Below are 24,982 nucleotides of genomic sequence, written 5' to 3'. Positions count from 1 at the left end.
TATTTTCCAGATGCAGAATGATGCGGGAAGAAGCAGGGCTATAATTAAGCATGCTTGCCTACTGAAATATGTGTACAATCGCTACAGGATACTGTAACTAGCAACATCTATCAGACTATTTTTAAAGCTACAGCAGCAATGCTGTGCTAGTGTGCCTGATGTCTGCGCCTGTGCTCGGCAAACCTGCCTCTGCATGGCAGGTTTAGGTTCTGTGTGGTTTAGGAAATGATGCTTTTACTGTGCTCAGCTACATCAGCTGAGAAATCTTGGTCAAACTCGGGTATATCTGAGCGCTGTGCAGAATGCACTGAGTGATTTCCACGACCACCAGCCCACTGTTGCAAGGATTTACTTTAATCCTTACAGATTAATTACAGAAAAGAGTGAACTGGTGCTTTTTTCACCCTTTTCTGATTGCACAGTGATTCTGTGTGCCAAGAAGCCACTAAAAAGAAACAGCAAGAGTGTGAGAGATTATGTGTGACAGGAATAGAGTCTGTCACAGAGTTGCAGATTATTTATTGCTGGCGTGCTTTGATAAGTGTCTGCGACTGGCTCTAATTTTCTCGGTGCTGCCCAGCTGCTTTGATCAGCAGTGAAACTGTTAACAGTGCTGACAATGAAATTATTGTCGATGGGCATTGCAGTTTAAACTTCCCTTGACAAAGAGTGGCAGATCACACCCGTCAGGGCTATTGTGTCAGGCTTTCTTTGGACATATCGCTGGGTTGAATCACACTGTGCTTCTTTTCAGAATTTTCTTCCACGGTCACCACGGTTAGAGAGTCACTCTGGTTTTCCGAGCGAGAGCTGGGATCGTAGACAGCGTGCTGGCAGCGTGTGGGAGGTGTGTTTCATTGCCATGTGCCCCTGGAGCAGAGGCTTTGCGCGCGGGTGTCTTCTCTGGGTCCTGTGCTGATCTGCAGCTTGGAGGAGCGTAGCATCCAGGAGGGGACCAGAAAGCCTCTGTGCACGTAGCAGGTGGCGAGGATCTGGGGTAGGGACGGTGGCTCTGAATGCAGGTGTTGCATGGGAGAGGAGAGTGATTGACATCTGAGACAGCAAGCACCACGGTGAGTGTCCCTTCCTCCTCCTTCCCCGAGACTGATCCCAGCCTTCCTACTTTCCGACAGCTCTTCAAAATCTCCTTTCGTGTAGGCTCTTTCTTTACTCCTTTCAATCTCTCCTTTTTTACCTGCCCTCCTCTTCTCCCCTCATCTGTCATTCCCCTCCTTTCAGTCTCCCCTTCTTTCTTTGTTTCTGTCCCCGTGCCTTTGAGGCTGGACGCAGTCCCATGCAAATGCAGTGGGTTCTTTGAACATTTGTAGCCTTATGCTTTGGGAACTGTTGACTGGCAGGAATTGTCTATAATGGATTTAGAAGTACCTGAACACCCTATTTGCATTATTGCCTGTCTGCTCAAAAACGCTGGCAGTCAGCTCCCTTGAGGCTTGAATTCTGCTAGAAGCAGCTGTGGCGGTGGCATCCTGTGATTTGCTTCATCAGTTGACATTTTCAGGAATTTGATCTGATATAACAAGGTTGGCCATTTTACTGCCCTCTGCTGCTAAACAACTTGGGTAACTTCTCACTTACCTAAAGAGATGGAGTCCCCTAGATATAACTGGCTTTATTAGTGAGAACCCACATGAAAGCGTGCCTCCTTCTTATGTTGTTGTTGTTGTTGTTACTATTATTATTCAGCGATCTGTATTGAAATTTGTGGTATATTTTATTCAGCTAAAACCCCAATCAGCCCAATTTTGCTCTGAGTCTAGATGGCATGTAGAATTAGGAGTTTTAATAGTGATTTCAAGATCAGGAGCAAACCTCTACAAACTTAGGTCTTGCCCATGTAAACAAGTTGCACTACTTTTAACTACCATTCTGTAACATTGATACAACCCACCCCTAGTGCGAATTCAGGTATGCCAGTATGAACATGCTTATACCAGCGTAGCTTGTTCCCCTGTGGGAAAGGAGAACAAGCTATTCCAGTATAGAGCACTTTCATTTGGCTCTGACTACATCCACACTTTCGTTGTATTGGCAGAACTATACCAGCAAATAACACTTGTGATTTAACATGGGTTAAATCATGTATAGAACAAGTCTTGGTCTGCAGACTGCCTCGGTAACTCCTTGACAAGCGAGTGTTGAATATGCCATGTATTTATAATCTTGTCTTTGTGACTGGAGGTGCAGTGGAAAGACTTAGTGTTACTGTTGTTAGGTATTCATAATTAAGAAACTAAGAACTGGTCAGTGTGTTGGCTATAAAGTCATGACTGTGAGTCATGTGAGTCATGGCTGTAGTTTATTTTTAAATAGAGTACATAAGACTTTATTCACTTTCAGACTGGTTGCTGACCTTTGTTTTTATTTGCAGCATATCGGCAATGTAAGAGGGCCATGGCAGAGATGCAAATTCCAGTAATGCTTACTTGGAAGTGCCTTTGAGCTGGCAGGGAAATATAGAGGTGTTGTAGCAATGTTGAAAATGTGGGTCCTGAAAAGCGACTTGTGCCAGTGAAAAATGAGTGCCTGGTGGCTATGAAATACTTGGCATTTGTATCCATGGTCATCTACCACAGTCATCGGCAGGGCAGGGCAGTCCAGAGATCAATGGGCAACAGGTACAGAGAGAAACTTTAAAAAATTCCAATCAGATACTATTAGCCCGAGTATCATGGTTTATTGATGGATTTTTCCCAGTACTGCTGCTAATCTAGATGATCGTATGTGCCTTGTAGCAAGAACCACGTAGGAAAGACTCTTGGTGTTTGCAGGCAAAAGAAAAATACATTTGGTATGGGAAACACTTAATATTCAGAGTAACTGGGGGAAGGCAGTGCCACCAACAGACCAGGGTCTTCTGGAGAGGAACCATCTTAATTGCATATGACTGACAGGTGTCTGGAAACATGGGACCTGACTAAAACTTCTAGGATTTCTTCTACCACAGAGTAAATAAACCGATATGACCCTTTTCTTGTGCACGGTAAGAGGTTATTTTAAGGCAGGTGATGGTGAGGTGAAGGAGTCTGTGTGGAGGAGAAGCTGGTGCCGTTAGAGGACTGCAAAGCTTTGCTGGGAGGAACGCGCTTTATTGTGCTGCTTGATGGCACAGTTACCTTGCCACGTTGTTGAGGGAAATAAATGTTCGCAGAACCTAATAGTTTCCTCCTGTGAGTTAGTGTCACCTCCATCTCATTTAATTCCCACCTTTGCTTATTGTGAGTGCCATTTCAATGCTGCATTTCTCAACTCCATTACCTCCAGACTGAGCACTGCTTCAGAAGCAGCTTTCCGAACTGCAAGTGGCTTGTTTTGAAGAGCAGGGAGGAAAACTTTTTTGCCGTTTTTTCCCCAAGCTCATTGACTCCCCGTGACTCCGACGATAGTGGAGGTGGCTCCCTTGAGTGGGCTGGGGCTCTTGCCTGCAGGCTGAGGCTGCGGCTGGGTGGTGCTGGGACTGTCAGGGTGGCACAGGCGGGCAGCAGTCGGTAAAGCTGGTGTATGGTCGTCAAGAGCAAGCAACTGACGTTGGACAAATCTTCAGTTGGACTGTAACCCAGCATAGCGTCCAGCTCGTCCTGGTCTTTGCTGCTTCTTTCTAGGCGTGATCTGTGATGGTCCTTTTGCTGGTTTAGGTTACTTCTCTCCCTGGGCTGACTCATGGTTTTTGCCTGCTCTGTTTGCTTCGGGTGGGACCTGCAGGCTCTCAACAATTGATCTTTCTCCTTGAAGAGTCCAGCAACATTGGCAGCCCTGGAGGAGAGGCAGAGGCATCAGACAGGTCCTTGCCTGCAGTTCTTGGCAGCCAGGCTTGCAGTCGGGACAGTTTACGTGAGATTGACAGACAGACGCAGTATCAGCTCAGCCCCGCTTCCACAGCAGTCCACAGAATCCATTGGTGAGCAGTTTTGAAAAGCTCCTTTTTATTAGAATCACAGAATCATTAAGGTTGGAAAAGACCTCTAAAGATCATCGAGTCCAACCGTCAACCCAACCCCCCCATGCCCACTAAACCATGTCCCTAAGCGCCTCATCTACACGTCTTCTAAATACTTCCAGGGATGGTGACTCAACCCCTTCCCTGGGCAGCCTGGTCCAAGGCCTGACCACTCTTTCAGTAAAGAAATTTTTCCTAATGTCCAATCTAAACCTCCCTTGGTGCAACTTGAGGCCATTTCCTCTCGTCCTATCGCTTGTTACTTGGGAGAAGAGACCAACACCCACCTCGCTACAACCTCCTTTCAGGTAGTTGTAGAGCGCGATGAGGTCTCCCCTCAGCCTCCTCTTCTCCAGACCAAACAGTCCCAGTTCCCTCAGCCGCTCCTCATCAGACTTGTGCTCCAGGCCTTTCACCAGCTTCGTTGCCCTTCTCTGGACACGCTCCAGCACCTCCATGTCCTTCTTGTAGTGAGGGGCCCAAAACTGAACACAGGATTCGAGGTGCGGCCTCACCAGTGCCAAGTACAGGGCCTTCCTGTCTTGCCTCAGGTCTTGTTGCCTCCGCTTTTCACCAGATATGAAATTGTTCATTATAGAATACCCAATAGTCCTTACAGGAATCACATCATTGGTGTCTGCGGTGATGCGTTGTGAGCTGCACAGGAGAGAAGTCATTAATATCTGTGTTTATACATTTCCCTAAAGATGAAGAGATGACTGCAGTGGAAGATTAGTTTTGCTGGGAAAGACACTGAATGAGCTGACCTGATCAAGGGGAAGACATCAAAATGTCACACACTCTAGTTTTCTCTGCTTCACTCAGACATTAGCTGGTGTGGTCTATTGCTCTTTAGCAAATATGTTTGGGTTCAAATGCTGCTTGAGACGGTTAGAAACGCCATATGCTTTTTGAGGCAGAGGCAATTATTTATTATGTGTTTGTACAGCTCCTAGCACTTTTGGTTGCTGTGCTGACTGATTGCTAATGGTTGGGCAATAGTATTTATTGCTGGCAACTGATAATAGCAGTCTGTGTTTATGCCCTGTAGGGGAATTCAGTATGTGCGCAAAACTATGGGATGTTAAAGATTTTGTACCTTTTAGAGGCACCACAAAGTCTGTACAGACCATCTAGCCTTCTGCCATTTTAAGTGCTTTCTTACTTCATTTCAGAGATATTTGTTTATTCCTTCCCTTGTTACCCTCCCAAACCTTTCAAATCTTTTCCATCTGGACTCTTGTGTTTATAAACTCTTCTGCATTTGGAGCTTGTAGGCAGTAACCACTTTGAAGCCTACTTTTATAATACAGACCAAATAGTTGCCAGAAAGCACCATGGGCTCTCGTTCTCCTCCGCCGCCTCCTTACACCATTGCAGGTCTCTCTGAGATTGCCTCCATTCTACCTGTTGGATGCCCAGCCCTGTGCTGGGCTCAGCATCACCCTGCTAAGGAGGCCACAAAACTTCCCTGATGTACACAGCCTGGGGATCTGGCACAGCACAGTTGGTATGGAAATATTTTCATTTGTCTTGGTTTGTTTCTCTTGAAAAGTCATAGTGTAGCAACGCTAACTCCTGTTTTGTAAGACCCACACAGCTGAAGCCTATCACTTTTTTTCTTGTGTGGAAAAGATGAGCTGGTCGGCCCTGAGCGAGGCTGAAGTCCGGCCTCATAAAAATTGTCTGTCACCTTTTAGCCGGTCTCCTTGCTGCTTCCTTTTCGTAGCGGAGATAATGGGAGTGTTTCCTGCTAACTCCTGTCTCCCTGTGATAAATTGCTGTGGTCTTTATTGGAAAGCATTGTCTGGCTGCTCTTAGCGCTGCGATAAAGATAATGCTGTGAATCGGCTGCATTGTGTTTGGCTTCCTTTCAGCCAGGGCCGGTCTGGACGCTGAGGACCTGATCTTCCTTCTGTGCCAGGCCTCAGCTCGCGTTTGTGTGGGAGGCAGGGATTTTTGTTTGTTTGTTTAAAGCCACCTTTACGCTTTCGACATGGAACTGTTGAAGGTCAGTGTGATCCATAAATCTATAGACGGGGTCTGCAGATGCCCCTTCTCCATATCCTCCGTTGCGCTCTCCTCCCTCCCTCGTGGCAGGGCTGGAGCTGGCGCAGACACCCTTGTGTTGGCGTTGTGCTGCGTGGTTAGTGCTTTCCTTGCCCTCCCCGGCTGGGAACCCCCAGCTCTCCAGGCAGGGGTGCTTTTGACCCCCCTTCTATTTCCAGTTGTCAGTGCGTGTAGCAAGGAAGGTTTGTAGTCGAGCAGTACTGTTTTGTTTCAATTTGGGTTTTTTTGCTTGGATCTTTCCATTCAAGTCACAAAAAAAGCCAGTGTCAGTATAGGTTAGCTTTAAAGTGATGAGAAGAGTCCTCCTTCTGAATTCCACGGCTTTCAGATTTGTTGTCTTTTGTCAAGAGCTGTGTTGTCAGGTTTGCTGCCCACGAGATCGGGAGCCAGATCCTGCCTTGGCTTACGCTGGCGTCAGCAAGGACGAATTTCACTGCCACCATCAGTACTATTTCAGTATAAAAGCAGTATGAGGGAAAGGTGACTCGGGTCTTTGGTATCAGGTGTTTCCAACTAATTACCATTGAAATGTATTAGACGCTCTTAAAAAGGAAGCTTGCAATCATTACAAAGCACATTTAAGTCACTTGGGGAACTTCTTTTTTCATTGAAATGAATTCAGAGGCAAAATGCACACTCCATCATAACCGCTTTCTTGCTGGGATTCTCCAGGGCTTTAGCTTATGGCTGGTAACTCACACAAAGAGTTTCTGTCTGGCTTATGCCCGGCACACACGGCTGCCTCTGGTAGTGGGACAGTTGTATGACTACCAGAGTAGTCATGGGCAAAAATATTGGGGTAGTATTATTTGAACAGGTGGGAGGAGACCAGCAAAGACAAACACACGGTTTAATTTGTATGACATGGGTGTGCTCATTCACCTGCGTGCCTAAAGCTCCCTCCAGCTGAATCAAAGGAAAGCGCCAGTGCAAAGAGTTTATCCTGTCTCCTTGTTTTCAGCGCATAAGTCATGGATAAACTGGGAGAGAAGGAAGGACTGAGGTGGGCGTGGAAAGGTTTTCGGCTTGAGAACTTGAGGCTGAGTGTGGGTTTCGTTGTGCAGGCTGCATCAGCCTGTGCGCGGTTTGAGTCCTTTGGGCTCATTTAACACAGCATAAATTCCACCCTAAATGCTCTTTGTGGGTTGTCTAGTTTCCTTCCTCCCACAGAGATTTTTAATTAAAAATCTAGGACCAAAATAACTGCAGTGCTGTCTTTTAACTATTGTTGAAGGAAGAGCTTGATGCTCTCATCTCTAAGAAACAGTGAAGTTTATGCAAAAATAGACAGTATATTAATTTCCTGTAGAATTTCAGGGAGAGCGGCTGTATCAGAGGAAGTATAGGTGGATGCTAAATTTAAACCACTGTAGATCTTGGTATACTACAGCGCCCAAAAGTCTGAAAAGCTAAACAGGGGCATATAAGGATCTTTTCAAAAATAGATGCACTTCCTTAAAATTTATTTGGTCTTGTTTATTCAGCCCTCCTGATAGGAGAAACAACAAAGTAGAGGAGTGGAAAATTCAGCATGATTGGAGCACCATGGGATGTGGTCATTTCTCCATCGCTTAGCTGTTCTTCAGAAGTAGATGAGCCAGGTCGGCTATAATTTAGTGGACTTGGGGTCAGAACCATTGGGTGGAAATATAGTTTGTACTTATACAGGATGTCAAGGTAGAAGTATACTTCTAATCTAAAATTCTTGGCATTTAGGATTGTCCATTTCATTCTTTGTGAGCGTGTGCTTGGGACGGTGGATGCTCATGACATAAATAATCTGGAACCGATTCTGGAAAATCTTTGTGAAATTGAACAGCACTTGTTTTCTCTCCTGTAAGATGGTTTGTAAACATCCTTTTCTGCCGTTACCGTTGCCTTACTGCCATGTTGAAGTTCCCTTTTGAGCCCGAGTCTGAAAATGGCTCAACAGGACTTGAGATGGAAGTCTGATTTTGTTTTACTGTGTTACAAGGGGGCAATATTTCACAAACAAGGGAATAATGTCAGGAGGACACTATCAAGCATGAAAGCAGGTCTTAAAATTAGTTTGGTATTTCCTAGTAATTGTGTGGTGGGAGTGTAGCCCCAAGGCACAATCTTTTCTAGATTTAATTATATAAAGGCAGAGGTGGATATCATAGAAAGCCATCAGTAAGGCTTGCAGTAGTCTGGGTTTTTTTTAAATGTCATTAAAGCTTGAAGTAGGATCCTTCCATTAAAAGGGAATATGATCTCATTATGTGATTTAGATAGCGGTATGAAGCTGTAATGATGCTCTTTAATATGTTCTTTTTAAAGAAAAATATCAAGAATTGACCTTGAAGATGTGGCCTGCTTGCAAATGATGTAACTGCACGCCTGTCCAAAGCAATGTGTTCTTGTCATGGCTTTAAATCTCTGAGAGTTTTAGCTAAAGCAACTAAGTGAATTTCTCATTTATGTTTCCGTGTACTTGATACCATATTTCCCTCAACGCCCTGGGCCTATCCCGAATCCTGTCACCCCTGGCATGGGGCCACAGTCATCAGAGCCCTCCTGCAGGCGGTGGGGGTGGCGGGTGCCATGCAGGGCCAGGCTCCCTCTTCCTAAGGCCTCTCATGGTGACACCCTGTCAGGGTGACCCTTATTGCGGTCTGGTGTCTCTAGCCCCTAAGGTACCACTAGAAAAACAGGGTTATTTAAAATCTGTGCTCTTACGTAGTCAGCTACGTTTTGAAAGGATTATATGGGAGGTCATCGGAGGGTATCACTAACAATTAGCGTGCATAAAAACTTCAGGGCACTGGGGGCTGTGGGATAGCCATTCCCCAAGTAGCGTGTGTACTGGGTTATGGATAATTACTGGAAAGCTCAATGTGTCAAAGGTGGACGTGGTTTAACATTATGCAACTCATTAATACTGTTCATGGGACTCAGAGACTTGCTCCCTGAAATGCTCACGCTTGAAGACATTGTGTTCACAGCGTGCCTCAAACAAAAAATGTCACTGGTGAATGAGCTATCAATATTAATAACAGCAACAAAAAGGAAGTAGAGCACTTCAAATCTGCTTTTCAGGTGGACATTTTTTGAGTCATATGTCCAGTGTTTTCATCTTTGGGTCTAATACTATTTATATTGAAATTCATAACCGAGTGCTTATTTCCTTAGCTAGCACGAAGCTTTTAACACTGTTTTTTAGTGCCTAACCTCATACCGTGTCTCTGTGCCTGAGCCTCGCACCCGTGGAAGTCAAAGGGAATGTTGCCTGTTGGCTCGGGCACACACGGCCAAACCGCTGTGGGCTGGCCAGGAGCTGTGCCTACACTTCCAGCACAAGCAGCAGGGATTCAAGGGTCGTCCGTATTGCAAATGAGGTGTGATGATGGCTTATATCTGCCTACCTGAACACTTGAACAAGCTTGCTCAGTAGCAGACATCAGCACGCATTTCAGAATGATCTGACCATGTGGTGCTTGCCTGATTTCTCAGATATAATTTCTAGCCTGCCTTGCATGCCTTACTATTGTAGCCCACGCTGTTAGCCCTTCTCCAGCTAGCTAGCTCAAAGGTAATTTATGTATGTGTGCCTGAGTTGCGCTTATACCTTAATTTTGATGTAAATATATATCCAACAGCCTCTTGAGTTCACTGCCGAGAAGCAGCTGTGATAGCCACGTGAATCCTTGTGTCATCTATATGAAACTTTAATTTAAAGAAGTGTATAAATATTTCTAGATAAACAGAAATTTAGAGGCACAAATCTGGTTCCTGACTTTGTTTCAAAGTGAATCCTTGCAGGAATTTCTTGGCTAGTGTGTTACGAAAACTGCATCAGGAGATCAATTGTGATCTGTGATGGCACATTTCTTCCTATACATTGGACATGTGCTTGGTTGTGCATTATGTTTTGGTGGGGAGTCTTTGCTAATCTGCATTTTGACTTTGTTTTCCTGCTTAAAAGAATGCTGACTAGAGGTATCAGTAATAAATAGTGGTAAATTTTAAATAAAAATTCAGTAAGATGGATAAGCATTCAAGTGCTTGATGTATGCTTAACAGCTGTGATTTATCTTTTGGTCATCTTCAGCTGAATATATTAGAACATGGGATTAAAGGGCTGAAGAGGATTCAAAGAAAGCACCTTGTCTTCCTGCATAGATTGGTGCTTCAAGAAAATATCTTTGCATGAGCTTTATTCAGTAGAGATGCCTTCAGAAATCGGGGCCTAAAGGAGATTATGCAAAGTATGATTTACTGAAAATAAAGTGAGGGACTAAGACAAAGGTCTGCAGGAAAGGTGCTCGCTCCTGTCTTTCACTGAATGCTGGGGACTTTCTGATCCTTCTGGTAGTATGAGTAAAGCCTTCAATTCTGCACGCACCTGCCGTTACTGGGGAAATAATTAATGTTGATGTACTAGTTGTAATTACAGCAAGCGAGGTATGATCTATGCAGTTAGCAAGGGGAAAGAACAGTGAAATTGCTAAGTCAGGAGAAGCCCATCAGTGCTAGTGGGAAATTTAATATGCTTTGTTAAACTAATAGCCTTCTGCATAACAATCAATTTACAGTTTAAAGGGCAGAGGAGGTGGATGTAAAAATCATTAAGCATTCATTTCAGTGACCCACTTGATATTCTTAGTTGGAAGAAATCTCTAGCATAATGTTTACAGAGTAAATTGCAAGTGTTTTAAGACAAAAAACCACATGAGGATTGTGTATTTAATACTTATTGCAATGCCCATTTCTAAGCCATAAGGTTGCAGTGATCCCTTTCCCAAACACAACATGCCGTTAGTGATGGGCTGGTGTTTGCTCACAGGAGATGTTTATCCAAACCAGGGGTAATTCTGAAGATGAGGTTTTCCTACATGTCAAATAAAAATGTTTTGCCCTTTGTGACCCTACCTTCAAATTTTTTAGTCCTGAGTTAAATAGGGATCCCCAAAATGAATGATGGTGGATGGTTTTTTCTCAGTGTAGGCATTCAGTGCCTGGTTTTGCCTGTAGTTGTTCTGTTTGTGGTCCTTGTACATAATGCTCACCGTAGAGAGAGATTAATTGTGAGAAGATTATGTGTGTAAGTGCTGCTGGTGTGCCTAAAGCTGCAAATGTTCTGGTGTATACAAAGGAAACATTAATCAAGACATCTTACGGAGAATTAAGGGAGGAAATAGTTTTATCTCCTGATTACTACATAATTTTCACTGCCCAGTGCAGGAAAAGGCAGGCAGAGAAGCAGAAGACGACAGAAAGAGGTGGTTGTTCTGTTCTTGGAGAGAGCAAGAGCAGATTGCTGGGGGTGGCTGTGGCAGGCATCTTCCACAAAAACATCACGAGAGAGGTAGCTTTAAGGACTCTGCAGGGCATGTGAGCTTCGAGTTAGGTTGTAGGGATGAACTAGCCACACTCCTGAGCTTGCCGAAGAAGCTGAGAGAAATCCTTCCTGTTGCATATAATCTTAATAAAGACGTCTGTAGATGTAGCTTTCTGTAACTTGGTTGCTTTGTTGCAGATGGGTGTCTTCAGCAACCCGCATTATTTTATTTTCCAGCCTGGACTGATTGTCAGCCTGACTGATATGGCATGCAGCAGAGGGTATGACAGTCCTTAAAATCGGAGCATTCCTGCAGTACCGGCATTTCATATTCATCTGGAACGCATGAAAGATTAAAAGAGTGGGGCTCCATCAAGCTACTGGGCTGGTTTGGGATCCAGTAGAGCAGGACGTGGTCGAGGAGGAACATACCGGGGACCACCACTGGTGAGGAAAGGTCTCCTTGCCAGCACTACAGAGAAATAGCTGACCCCAGTAATTCTGGGGAATAGCTGACACTTATTGGGAAGCTTCATTGCTTCAGGTTCCAGCTAACAGCATGACGGCCCAAAACATTCAGTGTCAGCTGAAATGCGTGTATTTTGCCATATCCCTAACCAAAAAACATGGATTAGGTAGAGAAAAAAATTGCCTACACAGGCACTTTTCACTGTATCGGGTTTTATATAATTATTAGTAGGGGGTTGGTTGTCCAGTTACCTATCTCATAAATAGGTATTTTAGGAATAGCTTCCAGAAACAGATTTCACATACTTTCTGAATTGACTGTAGTTTTTCAGCTGTTGTAGATCACCAGTGCACCACTGAACTAATAATTTACCCTTGTTGAGGATCTGTGCTGCTGTTTTTCCTTGTGAATACTTAGGACTGTAATCACTAGAAATGTATCTGCTAACAATTTGCCTTCTCTTTTCATTCATGAAATTTTTACCTCCTCAGGGTTAATTGAATCAGGAAATGTCAGTACCTTTAGATTTAATTTTCCTTATTGATGCGGATTCTGGAGTGAATACAAAGTATGGTTTAATTTGATTTCTGGGAAATATTTAGTGACCAGAAAAAGAAAAGGTTGTTTGAAACAAGCCTTGAATAAATTAAGAGCCCCCCCTAACTAGCACAGCCTTCTTGACTATATGAAACCCCTAATTAACTATTTATAGAGATGTGCATATTTCCAATCTATTTTAAAATGCTGGAAATGAGAGTAAGCAAACCAACCTACCCACCAGTTTGCAGAGGGTAGGGGCAGCATAATGTCTGCCCAGTGTTTAGCTGTGTGGTAATTATATATCAGGAACTTAGAAAATTTGAAGATGGAGCCAGGAAAATTCCATCCCCAAAAGCCTCGGGCCCAATGCTGAAAGCTACCACTATCTTCCCAGCAAGCACAAAAGGCTCAAAATGCCGAGCAGCCGTGTGAAAGGCATCTCTGCATCAACACTGATCATCTGTAAGTGTATTAGTCGCTGCCTTCACCCAAAACGGGTCTGGTGCCAGAAGAGGAGAGCGCTGGCAGTTCCCATTTGCTTTAATGGCAGCCACAAGGCTTGCTGGTAAAATAACTTTTATTCTTGCCCCATTGCCTTTTCGTTGGCTGTTCCTGAAGCTGCCTGGGAGCGAAAGTCCCATTAGGCAATTGCACCCTGTTCAGTTCACCACTTTCATTGTCCTGTGTTTCATGGGAGTTTGACACAGACTTTTCATCTGCTATATTTTTCGTTTTTAAAAGATAAAGCGGTCTCAAAGACAGGGTTAGCAAGAAGTTTATTTCTTGCTGCTGAATTATTTATGCCTATTTAAGCTCTGGCGAACAGCCCACATTTAACAGCCCGTTACTGCTTAGAGAGCTGTCAACGCAAAAGGGGCAATCCTGAAAAATACTGTGTTTAGTGGCTCTGTCAATACTCTCTGTATTACCTTTCCCTCATTTTTATGATCAAGAGCACAGAATAGAAGGCCAGAAATTACCTGAGCTGCAAACTTCAGGGTACTTTAACCTACCAAAACTAACAACCAGATAAATTCGTGCAAGAGCTAGAGTGAAGATTTTTCACAATGAGGTCAGCTTCCTAGGAGAGCTTATGGATTCTGCATCAGTTGACGTCTTCAAATCAAGACATGATGTCTTTCTTAGACAATTCTCCATCTCATCTGCCGGATTTGGAGGGAACGCAGGAGCAGTGGGTGAAATTTGTTGCCTTGTGTTATGTAAGTGGTTTGGTAACATAATGGCAATTTTTGGCCTTCTGCAATTCAGGCCCAATTTTGATTTTTACCTTCCCTCTATTCCCCAACCCCCACAGAACTGGTTTCCATGAAGAATCTGCCATATCCTGAAGCAACCTCCAAAATACTGATTTAAAAGTAGATTTGTGTTTCAACACAGCGTTGTCCTCAAATCAGCCATGCAAGATTTGAGGCTCAAAAGCACTCATGTCTAGAAGTGTATCTTCTATGGTTGCTTACTTCTTACCACGTACTTCATCACCAGTGAATTTTTGTGTATTTTCTGGATATCATGCATTAATAGCATAAAAGTAGATTTAGTACAAGGCTATATTGGAATCCTTCACACCCTCCTGTCTCGCGCAGGTGATTCTGGGCAGAGGCTGGATTATTTAGGTGTCTAAAGAGCCCTGTTGTGAAAAACACTGAACACACCTCCCCCCTTCCTGTAACATCCCTTTGGAAAACTGCCCCTGGCATTTGCTGTTCAGCATCCCCTAGAACTCTCGCGAGCTTTATGTAATTTGAAGTCAGCTTGGGCTGACTTATGGACAGATATAACACGTAGCTCTCTGAGTAAGTGAGCTAATGAAGCCTCATTTTCTTATGGATTTGTGGCTTTTGTTGGATTCACTGACGTTCGGTAATAGCTGGGTTCATAGTACTGCCCTTCTTTCAGAGGACAACGATACAGTTTCCCTCCTTTCTTTAGCTATTGATTTTCACATAACTTTTAAGAAGCTAGTATTTTCAAGTTTTCTAACGCCTGTCGGATTTCCTTGACTTTTGCAAATGGTACAAAAGGCTTTGGGAGGGAGGGAGAATAAAACAGGACAGATACAGATGCAGACACACAGAGAAATCTTTTGGAAAGCAAGCCAAATATTTCAGGTGTATTATAGAATCTTAATAGTGTGAACTACATTTTCTCCCACCAAGGAAAAAAAGTGTCTCACGTATTAAAAAAAACCCCAAAATACAAAAAAAGTCCTTTTCTATGATTTTGTGCTGCACTTTGCACCGCATGACGAGGTAAAATCTTGTAGGCTGAGTCTGTCTCTCTCAGCCTTTTGCTGAAAAGATGTCATGATAATCTAAGATGGTGCAATCTCAGGGAATGAACTGCAGACCAACAATTCTTCTCTTTTACCCAAAATAAAGGGAAAGTAAATTGAATTGCACACACACCATATAGTGCACTTAACGAGAGGCTCTGCTGCTGTCAGCTTCTAGTTGGAGTGAAGCCCATGAAAATGCGAATGGCATAAGAGCCTGTCTGGATGAGGGTCAAATGTAGGAAGGATCTGTGCCCATGAGCTGGAGCAATGCAATGTTAGATGATCTTTGAAAAACAGACCGGGATGTTGGTGACACGGCATGTTGCATGGTTGCATGTGTGTGGCTGACAGACAGACACATCGCCGCTGCTGCTTCTCAGGGAGCAGCACTGAAGGTCTTCTGCCAAAAAGGACCCAATTAAGAGGGACTTACTCAAGTTGAGCTTTGTGGTCAAAAAGAGATGAGCTGCTGCCACCAGTTTGTATTGAGATATGTAAGAGAAGAGCCAGAGCAAATTACGGACTTGAGAAAAGTCTTTTCCTTTGTTATTGCCCAGTGGCTGTTCCCAGTTGAACAAGGCATCCAGATTTCTTGCTGTCAAGCCCGTGGCTTAAATAAATGTGGGAACGAGAGAGCATCAGCACAAAAATTCTGTCAATAATCCCGTGGTTGAATAGTGTGAAATAATAGGTGAGGGAAACATTAGAGCATCTGTCTCTCTGCATAGTAAATATAGCAGCAGTTGAAAGAAATTGTGTTCTGGTATGTCTGACCCGGTACACAGCCTGCTCTAGTCTGCACAGTCTGGAGGGGTTTTGCTACCGACATCAGCGTGAGCTGGCTGGCAGTTCTCCACTGACATGGCTCGCGGTATGGCTGGGACATTTGTTATCCTGTCAAGAAGAGTCTCCACCATGAGAGCAGGCGTAAGAGCTGGATGGACGGATGTTTCACGTTTGTAACTCATTTCCACTGGATGGACCTGGGATTTCTGAACGCCTTCCTGTACGATTGGCTCGGCCTCGCCGGGTCACTGCTTTTTGGGGAGAGTATCCCACGGATCTGCTTTTGCTCCAAGCCACTTACGAGCAGTTCCAGGAGCAGAGAGTTGAGGCAGCCTTTCTGGGAACAAGGGCAGAAAATAGCTCAGTGTTAGCATTCCAAACCCAGCTATTTAGACCTGGATTATTTTTAAATATTTTGCTTTCAGACACGTAACTAGCTGCATTTTCCTCCTCTCTCTCTTTTCTTTTTTTAAAGTTAGCTTTAATTTTGCATCTTCTCCCCACCCAGCTGTATGCAGTCAAGAGTATCTATGCAAACATGGCTAAATGTTAGGTAGCTAAGTTACCTGCTGCTTCGGAGATGCCGTTGGCTGCAATGGGAACCTGGGGACTTTTTGAGCCTGGAGCTATGTTTGCAGGGGGGTTTTGCTGGGCAGTTGAATTGACAGGAGGCAGGACCGCAGCAAGTTGAAAGCGCTGCAGCCACCTCATTTCACCCGGCTGTCATCACACGTCATCAGCCTGAAACACAGCCTCGCGTGAGGTGCTGTGCGAAGGGTCGGTCTGTGGCAGCCCCGTCCAACGCACGGTGTCTTGGCGTTCAAGTACGAAGCCTTTCACCGAGAGTTGTGTGAAGTGGTTATGGTGAAATGCTGCTGCTGAATCTGTAGTGTCTTACAGCCACTGCATGTAGGGCTTTTAGGGAATGTTGTGTCCTCAGAGCACTGCTCAGACCTTAATTCATCCTCCACGGGCCCAGCAAGGGACATGCATCCCTTCAAATTGCAGCTGCGTGGCCTGGGGGAGTCCCATTTTCAGGCTAGCCATTAGCCCCTTTTGGGATGTACAGACCCTCACATCTCATGGCTTACCCATCCCAGCGTGGTGAGCTGGGTTCAGAAAGACCTGCTGCTCAAAGTGGTTTTGGTAACCCATGGTCATTGTTGGAGTCCAGACTGGTTTGAATCAAATTAAGCTCTTGGGCACTGAGGCCGTCTCTTGCAGGAAAGAAGGAACAGATTCTCTCTCGCCTTGTAAATCACAGCTAGTTTATAAAGTTGATGCATCCTGCTGTGTAAATAAATTAAAAAAAAAATTGCAAAACCTGAAACATTGGAGCTGCCTTCTACAGGGATTAGCAGGACTTGTGGAGGGACAGAGCTCAGATAAAACACAGGGGAGGAGTTTCTCACAATGGGGCATGTTTGTGGCATCCCTCCGTGCGGTGTCTCAGCTGTGAAGGCTGAGCTCCAAGAGGCCACTGAGGGTTCCCCATTAAATTGGGGCGTTTGGGCCAGCGTAAGCACCGGGGGTGGTACTGGGAGCAGGACAGGTAGGGCAGGAATGTTCTAGCCCTTAATCAGCCCATTTTCCACCTGGTGCCACACAGGTCACCTTACATGCATACTGGTCCCGCCCTCCCAAACTGCAGCACTGTGACTCTGGGCAACTTCTCCCCCTTTGCTTTCCCAGTAGCCTAAAAGAGATGGGAAGACTTGGAGGCTCTTTTCAGGAAACGTGTACCATCCTAAAGGGTTTTTCTTACGGCAGTAACTGTCCCCGGGAGAAGCAGCAGACCTCGTGGTCTGTAATGCCCACCCAAAGGCTGGATTAATGCTTCTTACTGCTAGCAAGAGCCCTGCCTCTGGCTGCACATGGGGAGAGAATAAAGCTTATAACTCAGGAAGGAGACAGTCATAATATCTGTTTGTAAAGGATAAGAAAGAACTGCTTGTTGGATGGGTATAAAAGAAACCTTTAATTCCAGCCAGGATAGTCTAATGCGTTAGCCAAGTGGTGGTAAAGAGCACAGTACCACCAGACTCTTGTATGGGGATGCAGGGAGGCTTTTGGGGAGACAAATGCTGTTCTTTACCCCCACAGAGCAGCAAGGTTTATTTTATTGATCAAACTGCAAGGCTGATCTAAATGCCATTTTAAAGAAAAATGAAATTATTTATGTGTGCTGTAATTGGAAATAAGGGCAGGAGTGACACTGGTGTTATCTCCGCTTGCTGCTCTCTGCAGCCAGTGCAGCTGGTCTTCCTCCATGCAGCTCAGATAAATGTTGATTTTTGTGGAGATGGTGTAACTCTGCTGACACCAATGGAGTTACATTTATGAAAGAGACTCGAAAGCCTTAAAAAAAAAAAACAGTGAATTTTAGCCGCTGTGCACTGGATAGACCCAGTAAGTAGCTATTGTCCTAGGTAGATCCTTGTAGGTAGGAGGGTGTTATACTGCCTGGATTCACCAAGGAGCGGTGTCCTGCTTCCCTGCAGTTTGCAAATACTGAGAGTCAGCAAATCAGTAATTGTAGCTTCAAACTAATATCACTTTCTTTTTTTTTTTTGCATAGCCTTCTGGCACTCTATAAAAAGATCTGGCACACTACATAGGATTAGGCGGCTTTGAAGCAGCGGAGTCATCTGGGTGTGAAACTTTGATTTCCTGTGTCTTGAAGTGAACTGTTATTTCTATCTTTCCTTTTCAGAAAACACCCCCAGCTCATGCCATGAAGGAGGAGAACTTTCTTCGTCGCAGGTTCTCCCTCTGTCCAGCCTCGTCCACCCCTCAGAAGGTCGATCCTCGCAAGCTGACACGCAATCTGTTCTTTGGGGCCGACAATGACATCTACCCACTCAGCCCAGGTTGGTTTCTGGTGTGTCAGTGCAGAAAGTAGTGTGTCTCGGGTGCTTGACTGCAAGTAGATATTTTAGCACACTGCCGGGAAACAAAGAGAAACAAGTTAATGTGAAAGAGAGAGAGAAGCTGTTGCAACACAGGTATTACTGAATCCCAGACAGTGCTGTTTTCATGATGCTATTGTCTTTCATTGCCATGGTGTTAAGTGGGAATGGAGGGCATCAGAGTTGGGGTTTGTAACTGTTTGAACACTGCATGGCCTCACATTTCAAAAATTACTAATGTTTTTGGGCACTTCCACTTTGAGGCATTTGATGTGTTTCATCCTAAGTGTTGGGCTCATTTAAGATTTACTGGCCCCATTTGCAGACTTTTAATGGCAGGTTTCCCTGCTCAGATTTAGAGCCCAGGATAAATATTATAAGGGCAGACTTTCTGTGGTTAATGTTCTGTAAATATCTACAAGCACTACAAGTACCAGGAATCTTGACAGGTTGCAGTGAAACGGCAGACTGGCTTTAAGGGTTCTCTTTACATCTTTTTTGCTTTGAATTTCCTAGCACCCTTTTTGAAGGAAATAGAGCTCATTTTACTGTTTCAGTATTTGTTGCTCACAATAACATTCAAGTCTTTCCTTGATTGCAGTCTGCAAAGAACGCTTCCGTTCCAGTCTGTAAACAAGTGCTTCAGGGAACAGTCACAAGTTTGTAGAGCTGTCATTTGCAGCTGCCATGTCAGTGCTAAATAATCAAACCTCACAGCACCTTCGTGAGCTCTCAAAACACTGATATCTAGAGAAAGAACATAGCATCTGTCAAAAGGTTTCAGTGCTGATATAGATGTAACACCCGACAGACTCTCTGGGCTTTGCAGACGTAGAGCAGGTCTGGGTTTCCTGAGCTAATTGTCTTTAAGGGCAAAGGTTTCAAGGGCCTCTGATTGCGCAGGTATTTCTATTTGTGAGTGTCTGCTTCAAGGCAATGGTAAGCCTATTTTCAGCAGTGCTGACTAATCCTGACTGTCACTGAGGTCCCTGGAAGCTTCAACAACCTTTTGGTAATCAAATTGAAAACAACTTAAAATGAGACACGTAAAACCTCATACATTTCAAACCTGTAGGGACTTCTGAACAGCTAGCTAAACCATAAGTACAGTCTGTACAAATGTGTGGTAAGTAAATAGCTGCTATCCTTGGGAGCTAAAGGGCTGATTTTTCAGGCTGTAGTCACTTCCCCTTGCTTCAGGAAGATGGAGAACCATAGCTTAGGGTTTGCCCATTCTTCAGTTCTTACCAGCATTTTCAGTGCTAAAAAAGTTACTGACTTCCTCACAGAGGTATTTCAGTGCTGTAATCTTTCAGAAACTGGGGAAAGTTGAGGGTTTCAGCATGAAGAGGTAGCTGGAAGAGTTTGTCTCTTACTCAACTTCCCCCATCACCTTGTTTCTCCTTGATCCCTGCTGGCAGCTGGACCAAACAGCCTTTGCTGGGCTCAGCAGTGCCTTGAGCCACTCCAAAAGCTGGAGCTTTTGTTCTGCTGCGCAGTTCTCCCGAGTAACCTCCAGGACTGGTGTCAGTGACAGCGGTAGCCTTCTGTATTGCAAAGGAAGAGCATTGGCCAGAGAGTTTGTAAAGGAGAGAATATCCCTTTTAAACAAACAGAAGTTACTGCTTCAGCCAGGGGATTTCTTGCAGAGTCTGGGTTTTTGTCTATCCTTACATTTTTTTTACTCCTTTCATTTCTTTCCAGGTCCCGACAGAGCTGCCTTGTCTCTTTGTTTTCCTCACATTTCCCCTAAGAAGTAACTGTCATTCTTCACGTTCAGTTGCCATGTCCCATGGCGGGCTCTCCTTTCACTCCTTTGCTGTTTCTGCCTCGTTTTCCTCTGAGCCTCGTGTGCTTCCCCCCACCTTCTCCCTTCCCTCTGAAGAATGCTGCTATCACTAGAGATAAGCCACAGGTCTACGTCCATAAGCTGCATCCAATATTTCTCTGTCCCCCATTTTTGTCTGTTGTTTTACATGAACTTTCAGTTCTTGAGGCTTTTCCAGCGGTCCGTGTTTTGCTGCCTGACCCCAGCAAATTTTCTTTACGAGGGCACTGGGCTGATCGTGTTGGGTGGGTGCTGTAGGCAGCATGGGCAGCAAAGCCCAGTGGCTTCCTGCCAGGAATCTGGTGGGTTGTGAGGTGGCTGGAGCTGCAGGCCTCACAGCACCAACACCTAGGATTAGCCCCCCAACAATGAAGGTGTGCAAGTAAATAACTCAGTGAGAAGGGAGTGACAGACTTTACACCTCAGGCAAGCTATGCTATGAAGATTCAGCTCAGGGAGAGGATTTTTGTTAAGGGAAACATGGGAAATGCAGAGGGCACTATCTGAAATAACACTTCGGACTTTTTGCCTCTTGCTTGCATACAAAAGTGCTAATGAGGAAGACATTTTCTTTTTATAGGAAGTTCACAAACTAGAGAGACATGAATTCGTGTTCCTTGCCCATGTCTATCTTTCACTTCGCAATAAGGAGAGAGAATCTTTCTCTATTTTCTCTTTCAGAGGGCAGGAATTTTATTGGGGGAGTAGCTAAAAGAACTTTTAGAGAATCTCCCTTCTTGACTAGGCTGCGAGATCACACAGTGTCTTTAAATAAAAATTTAGATTAGCTTACCTGCATCCTAAGACATGCACTTTTATGAATATGGGAATTTTACTGTGATAACGGAACTAAATTTCAGTCTGGTGTACACATTGGGCCACGTGGCTGATATTTACACCAGTAACGGGTTTTATTCACGATAGTTTTGCCACACATCAGGGCCTATATTTCCTCTTGTTGTTATCCAGATACTTTCTCAGAAAGCCTATAAAATAATAGTTCATGCTGTGTGGAGCTAATAATGAATTCCTCAATAAGCCAGTAATTTTGCTTCCTGTTGCCATGGATCAGTCATGCTTGCTGTATCATTCTTTATAAAGGGGAAAGGCAAATGCACCTGTAGGATTGATGCCCAGCAGAAAACCAAAGAAAAGGAATAGTTACTGTTCTGGAAAGGAACAAAATCTTTATTTTTCCTGTGCATGACAGTAATGGGATAAAAGAAGGTATCAGTAATTCAACTCTGTAACTGCAAGACTGGAGTGTTGGCAGTTTTCTTCACATTGTGATGAAGGCTGTTTCCATAAGCACTACTGATTCCCTTCCCAAAATTTTTTCCGTTATTTGGTGCAAAATGTTTGGGCTGTTTTGTGGAGGACCCTTCTTTGCGTGCCCTGCCAGCAGCCAGCACTTTAAGTCAGGAGAGATTCAGCTCTATTTCTGTTGTGGGCATTATGTTTTCTTGGTCAGGGAGATAAGAACTTCAGCTTCTATAGCCAGTTAATATTTAGCTTCTTTTATGTTTTTATATGGTTTCCTATTTATTTTCTCGAGGTGGCTATGTCTCTTGTGCTCTGGGTGGGACTCTCGTTTTTGGGCTTTCTGTGCACTTAACTATGTGTGCGGGTTTTTGAGAAACTTGCACATCATTTCAATGAAGTTTGCTTTCCAAACACAGGCTGGCTCTCTCCTTCCGCACGGCTGCAGCAAGTCTGCTTGAGAGAGACAGCAAAGAGAGCTCTCCTCTGAAAAACAGCCTTTCCTTTACAAGGGCCAATAGGCTTAACGAGTTTGGCATAAGAAACCAGTATATGCTGCTCCATAAATATATCTTATGAATCCTTGTAAATGATATGGTAAGAGTGAACAGTTGCGTGTTCCCATTTTTCATAATACTCTGTGAGCAGGATGGTCCAGAACCTCAGGAACAGCAAAAATCGCATGGTTCAAGTGTAGACCCTTTTAACTGTATTACTGAGAGAAGGCAGAAATCTCTCATGTCCAGGCTTTTTGTATGGATACTAGCTTGGAGTTAATCTTCCTTTAAGAAATGAAACATAATAAAGAATGGATGTGAATTCTGTTATGCTAATAGACGCTGTTCCCTCGGAGCAGGCACCAGCTGATTCCCATTAACTTTACTTGAACTTTTAGACCGTATGTTACTTTCCCATACACGCGCAGAAAAAACTCTTCATGAGAAACAAGTGCAGCAGATACATGGCTTTGTGAGCTTATTCCAACCTCCTCTGCCTCTGTCGGGGAGAGTGAGGGCTGTAGAGAGGAAAGCGCCATCAGAGAGAGAAAAAGTACGGAGATACAGGTCCTAATCCATGCACAGCCGTGCTTATGGCCATCCCACCTGTCATGGTAGCACAAGGTGACTGGCAAATATCCGGACACTTGGGATTTTCTCTTGCCTGCGGACATTAGGTTTCTGAGTGCGTTTTCTAGGGCTCGCTGTTTCAAGGGGAGGAGTGACAGTTAAGAAACTAGGTTAAGATATAGGTTCCCTGTTGTTGCAGCACCTTCCGATGTGACTGCGTAAGTCCTTCGTCTGCTTCTGTTCCCCACATGAGCCACGCACGTGCTGTCCCTCTTCTCCCAGGCTTGGAAGTGTTTGCTTTCTGCGTCAGCGTGGCTGTGTGCATGTGGCACAGCGCAGCACTATGCCACACATCTGAACCCCCCCCCCCTTAGTCACCATGTGGAAAGTTGAACACCTTCTAGGGACAGTTGTCCCACAAAGCCTGTTCTTAAATTTAAGAGTTGGTACACCAAACTGCCTGTTAATGCCTGTAAAAAGGGCATGTTTTTTGTCCTGTCTCTTTACCAGTGAAATCCTGTAGCACAGTTGCAGTTCCATTTATAATGGGACATGCTTGTTCTCTAACGCATCCCATGGTGGAAGTGCAGAACATGGCCATGAGGATATTTATTTTTTAGTAAGCTTCTGTGGCTGACTTTTCTAATGGTGCTTGGCTTCTTAAATGGCTGCTCTGAAAACTCCAGGAGACGTTATGGCTTCTGACACATCTGTGACAACTTCTGATGGCTTCAGGAGAATCGGGATTTTCCCTTGCTAGTTTTGGATTCGGTGGTGTTTCCAAGACTGGCCCACACAATGTTTAAAAACATTTTTAACCGTTCCCATGTTTGCAGTCTGCTACAAATGGATTATATTTCACTGTCTCAGTGGTTCTTTACTGCGTCCAGTATTCTGAAGCTCTGATTGCTAACAATTTTGAGAAGAAAACTACATTGCAATTGGATAACAATGACTGTCTTGGCACTAAAAAGCTAGTCTCATCAGATGCTATTTTTTGGCTTTTTTTTAATAGAAGCTCTATGCTTTTTTTTACTGTAAGGACATGATTATAGTTGGCAAAAAGAATGGAATTTATCATTACATTTTATTGCTGGAACTCGGACTACACACACTCATACTATATAATAGTATATATGTGTATAAAAGTATATAATGTGTGTAATGTACTGCAAGTTTAGTATATTTGGGTATTATAAATATATCTCTACAATGATTGGAAAATGTCATAGTGTTCATAAATACTACTTGTTAATTAAAAATGTTTCTTATTTTAACAAACAACTTGGTCAGAAGACATTGATCTTCTGCAGGTTTTTTTTATTTTGTTTTACTAATTGTGTCTAGATGCTGTTCTGTCTTCTATATTGTTTATGATCGTGGTTATTATTTGTCAAACAAAGCGTGCTATCAAGCGCATCTGTGTATAGTTGCCAGTTACTGACCAAGGAGAATAATGTATTGAATAGCTGCTTATTAACTGAATTCCTTTTATTATTTGCATTGAATGAGGCATGGGGTATGTAAGAAAAGAACAGACTGTGGTAATGTAATTAAAGACTGTATCATAATGCAGACACAGAAGGGAGCTGATTAAGGATGCATAAGCAACCTTATTTCTGGTTTTTTCCACCCTTCATGTGCTGGACTTTGCAACCATCATGTTGGTCTGCCGCGGTGTTTTCCGACCTAACTTTTAAGGAGTATGTGTTGCATAGCCCAAGCATGTGGATCCAGGTTATTTCAAGCTCCGCAAGATCCCTTTCTGTGATCCTGGTGTGCCTGCTCCTGCTCATGGCAGCTTCTCTTGCTTGCTGTTAGCAGTAGCCCTTCTAAGGCCATGGGTAGCCACAGTTTTGCACAGAATTCCTCTGTTTCTGAGTCACATTTATTTGTTGCAGGAAAAGACGTGGAAGGAAACAGCCCGTCAGCGCTGAAGGATGAGACACCACAGACTCCAAACTCCATTAGTAAGGTACTGTGGGATACGGATCCATCCCTAGTCTTGCTTTCATTTCTTCTCAGACTGTTATTAATCATTCTTACTCTTTTTTTTTTAAGTCATTGAGAAAGCTTCTCCCTCTGTTCCTGCAGGAACTGTGCGTGCATATTTTGAGAGAAAGAAAATGAGTGTTTTTGCGTAGTTTGGACAGAGAAGCCCACACTTTCTTCTGACTTTATAGCACCTACCACAGAAGAACCCTGTTTATTTAGACCTCATTTAGCAGTGTAATTAGATATGAATAATTACGGTTGAAAGGTTGATTTTGTCAGCAGAGGTGTCTCATGCTGTTCCTGATCAGCAAGGCCATCATAAACTTTAATTGTTTTGGAAGAGAAAGCTGTAATATTTAGTGTAGTGTGTAGCATCTGAAACTGTGAGTCGAGATCCTGGGAGAGAGCTCTGGGAATTGGTGTAACAGGAGAGGAACGCAAACTAACCCACATTTCCTGAACACAACGTTTCCATCCAGCCTGTTATGGATAGGTAAAACTGGAT

The 24,982-nt window shown here is 44.0% G+C and overlaps 1 protein-coding gene across 1 annotated transcript in view; it reads left to right on the top strand.

Moving 5' to 3' along the window:
• Window positions 1-24,982, top strand: part of OSBPL5 (oxysterol binding protein like 5) — a 179,814-nt gene that overhangs the window by 99,085 nt on the left and 55,747 nt on the right. The window contains exons 2-3 of the mRNA XM_075163037.1: window positions 18,132-18,288; window positions 24,384-24,457. Of these exons, the coding sequence (XP_075019138.1) occupies window positions 18,132-18,288; window positions 24,384-24,457 (231 nt within the window). The remainder of the gene's footprint in view (window positions 1-18,131; window positions 18,289-24,383; window positions 24,458-24,982) is intronic.

The sequence above is a fragment of the Calonectris borealis genome, chromosome 14 (genome assembly GCF_964195595.1).
Source record: "Calonectris borealis chromosome 14, bCalBor7.hap1.2, whole genome shotgun sequence".
NCBI classification, from domain to species: Eukaryota; Metazoa; Chordata; class Aves; order Procellariiformes; family Procellariidae; genus Calonectris; species Calonectris borealis.
Note: the sequence above shows the minus strand (reverse complement) of the source record. Positions and strands in the feature narration are given on the sequence as shown.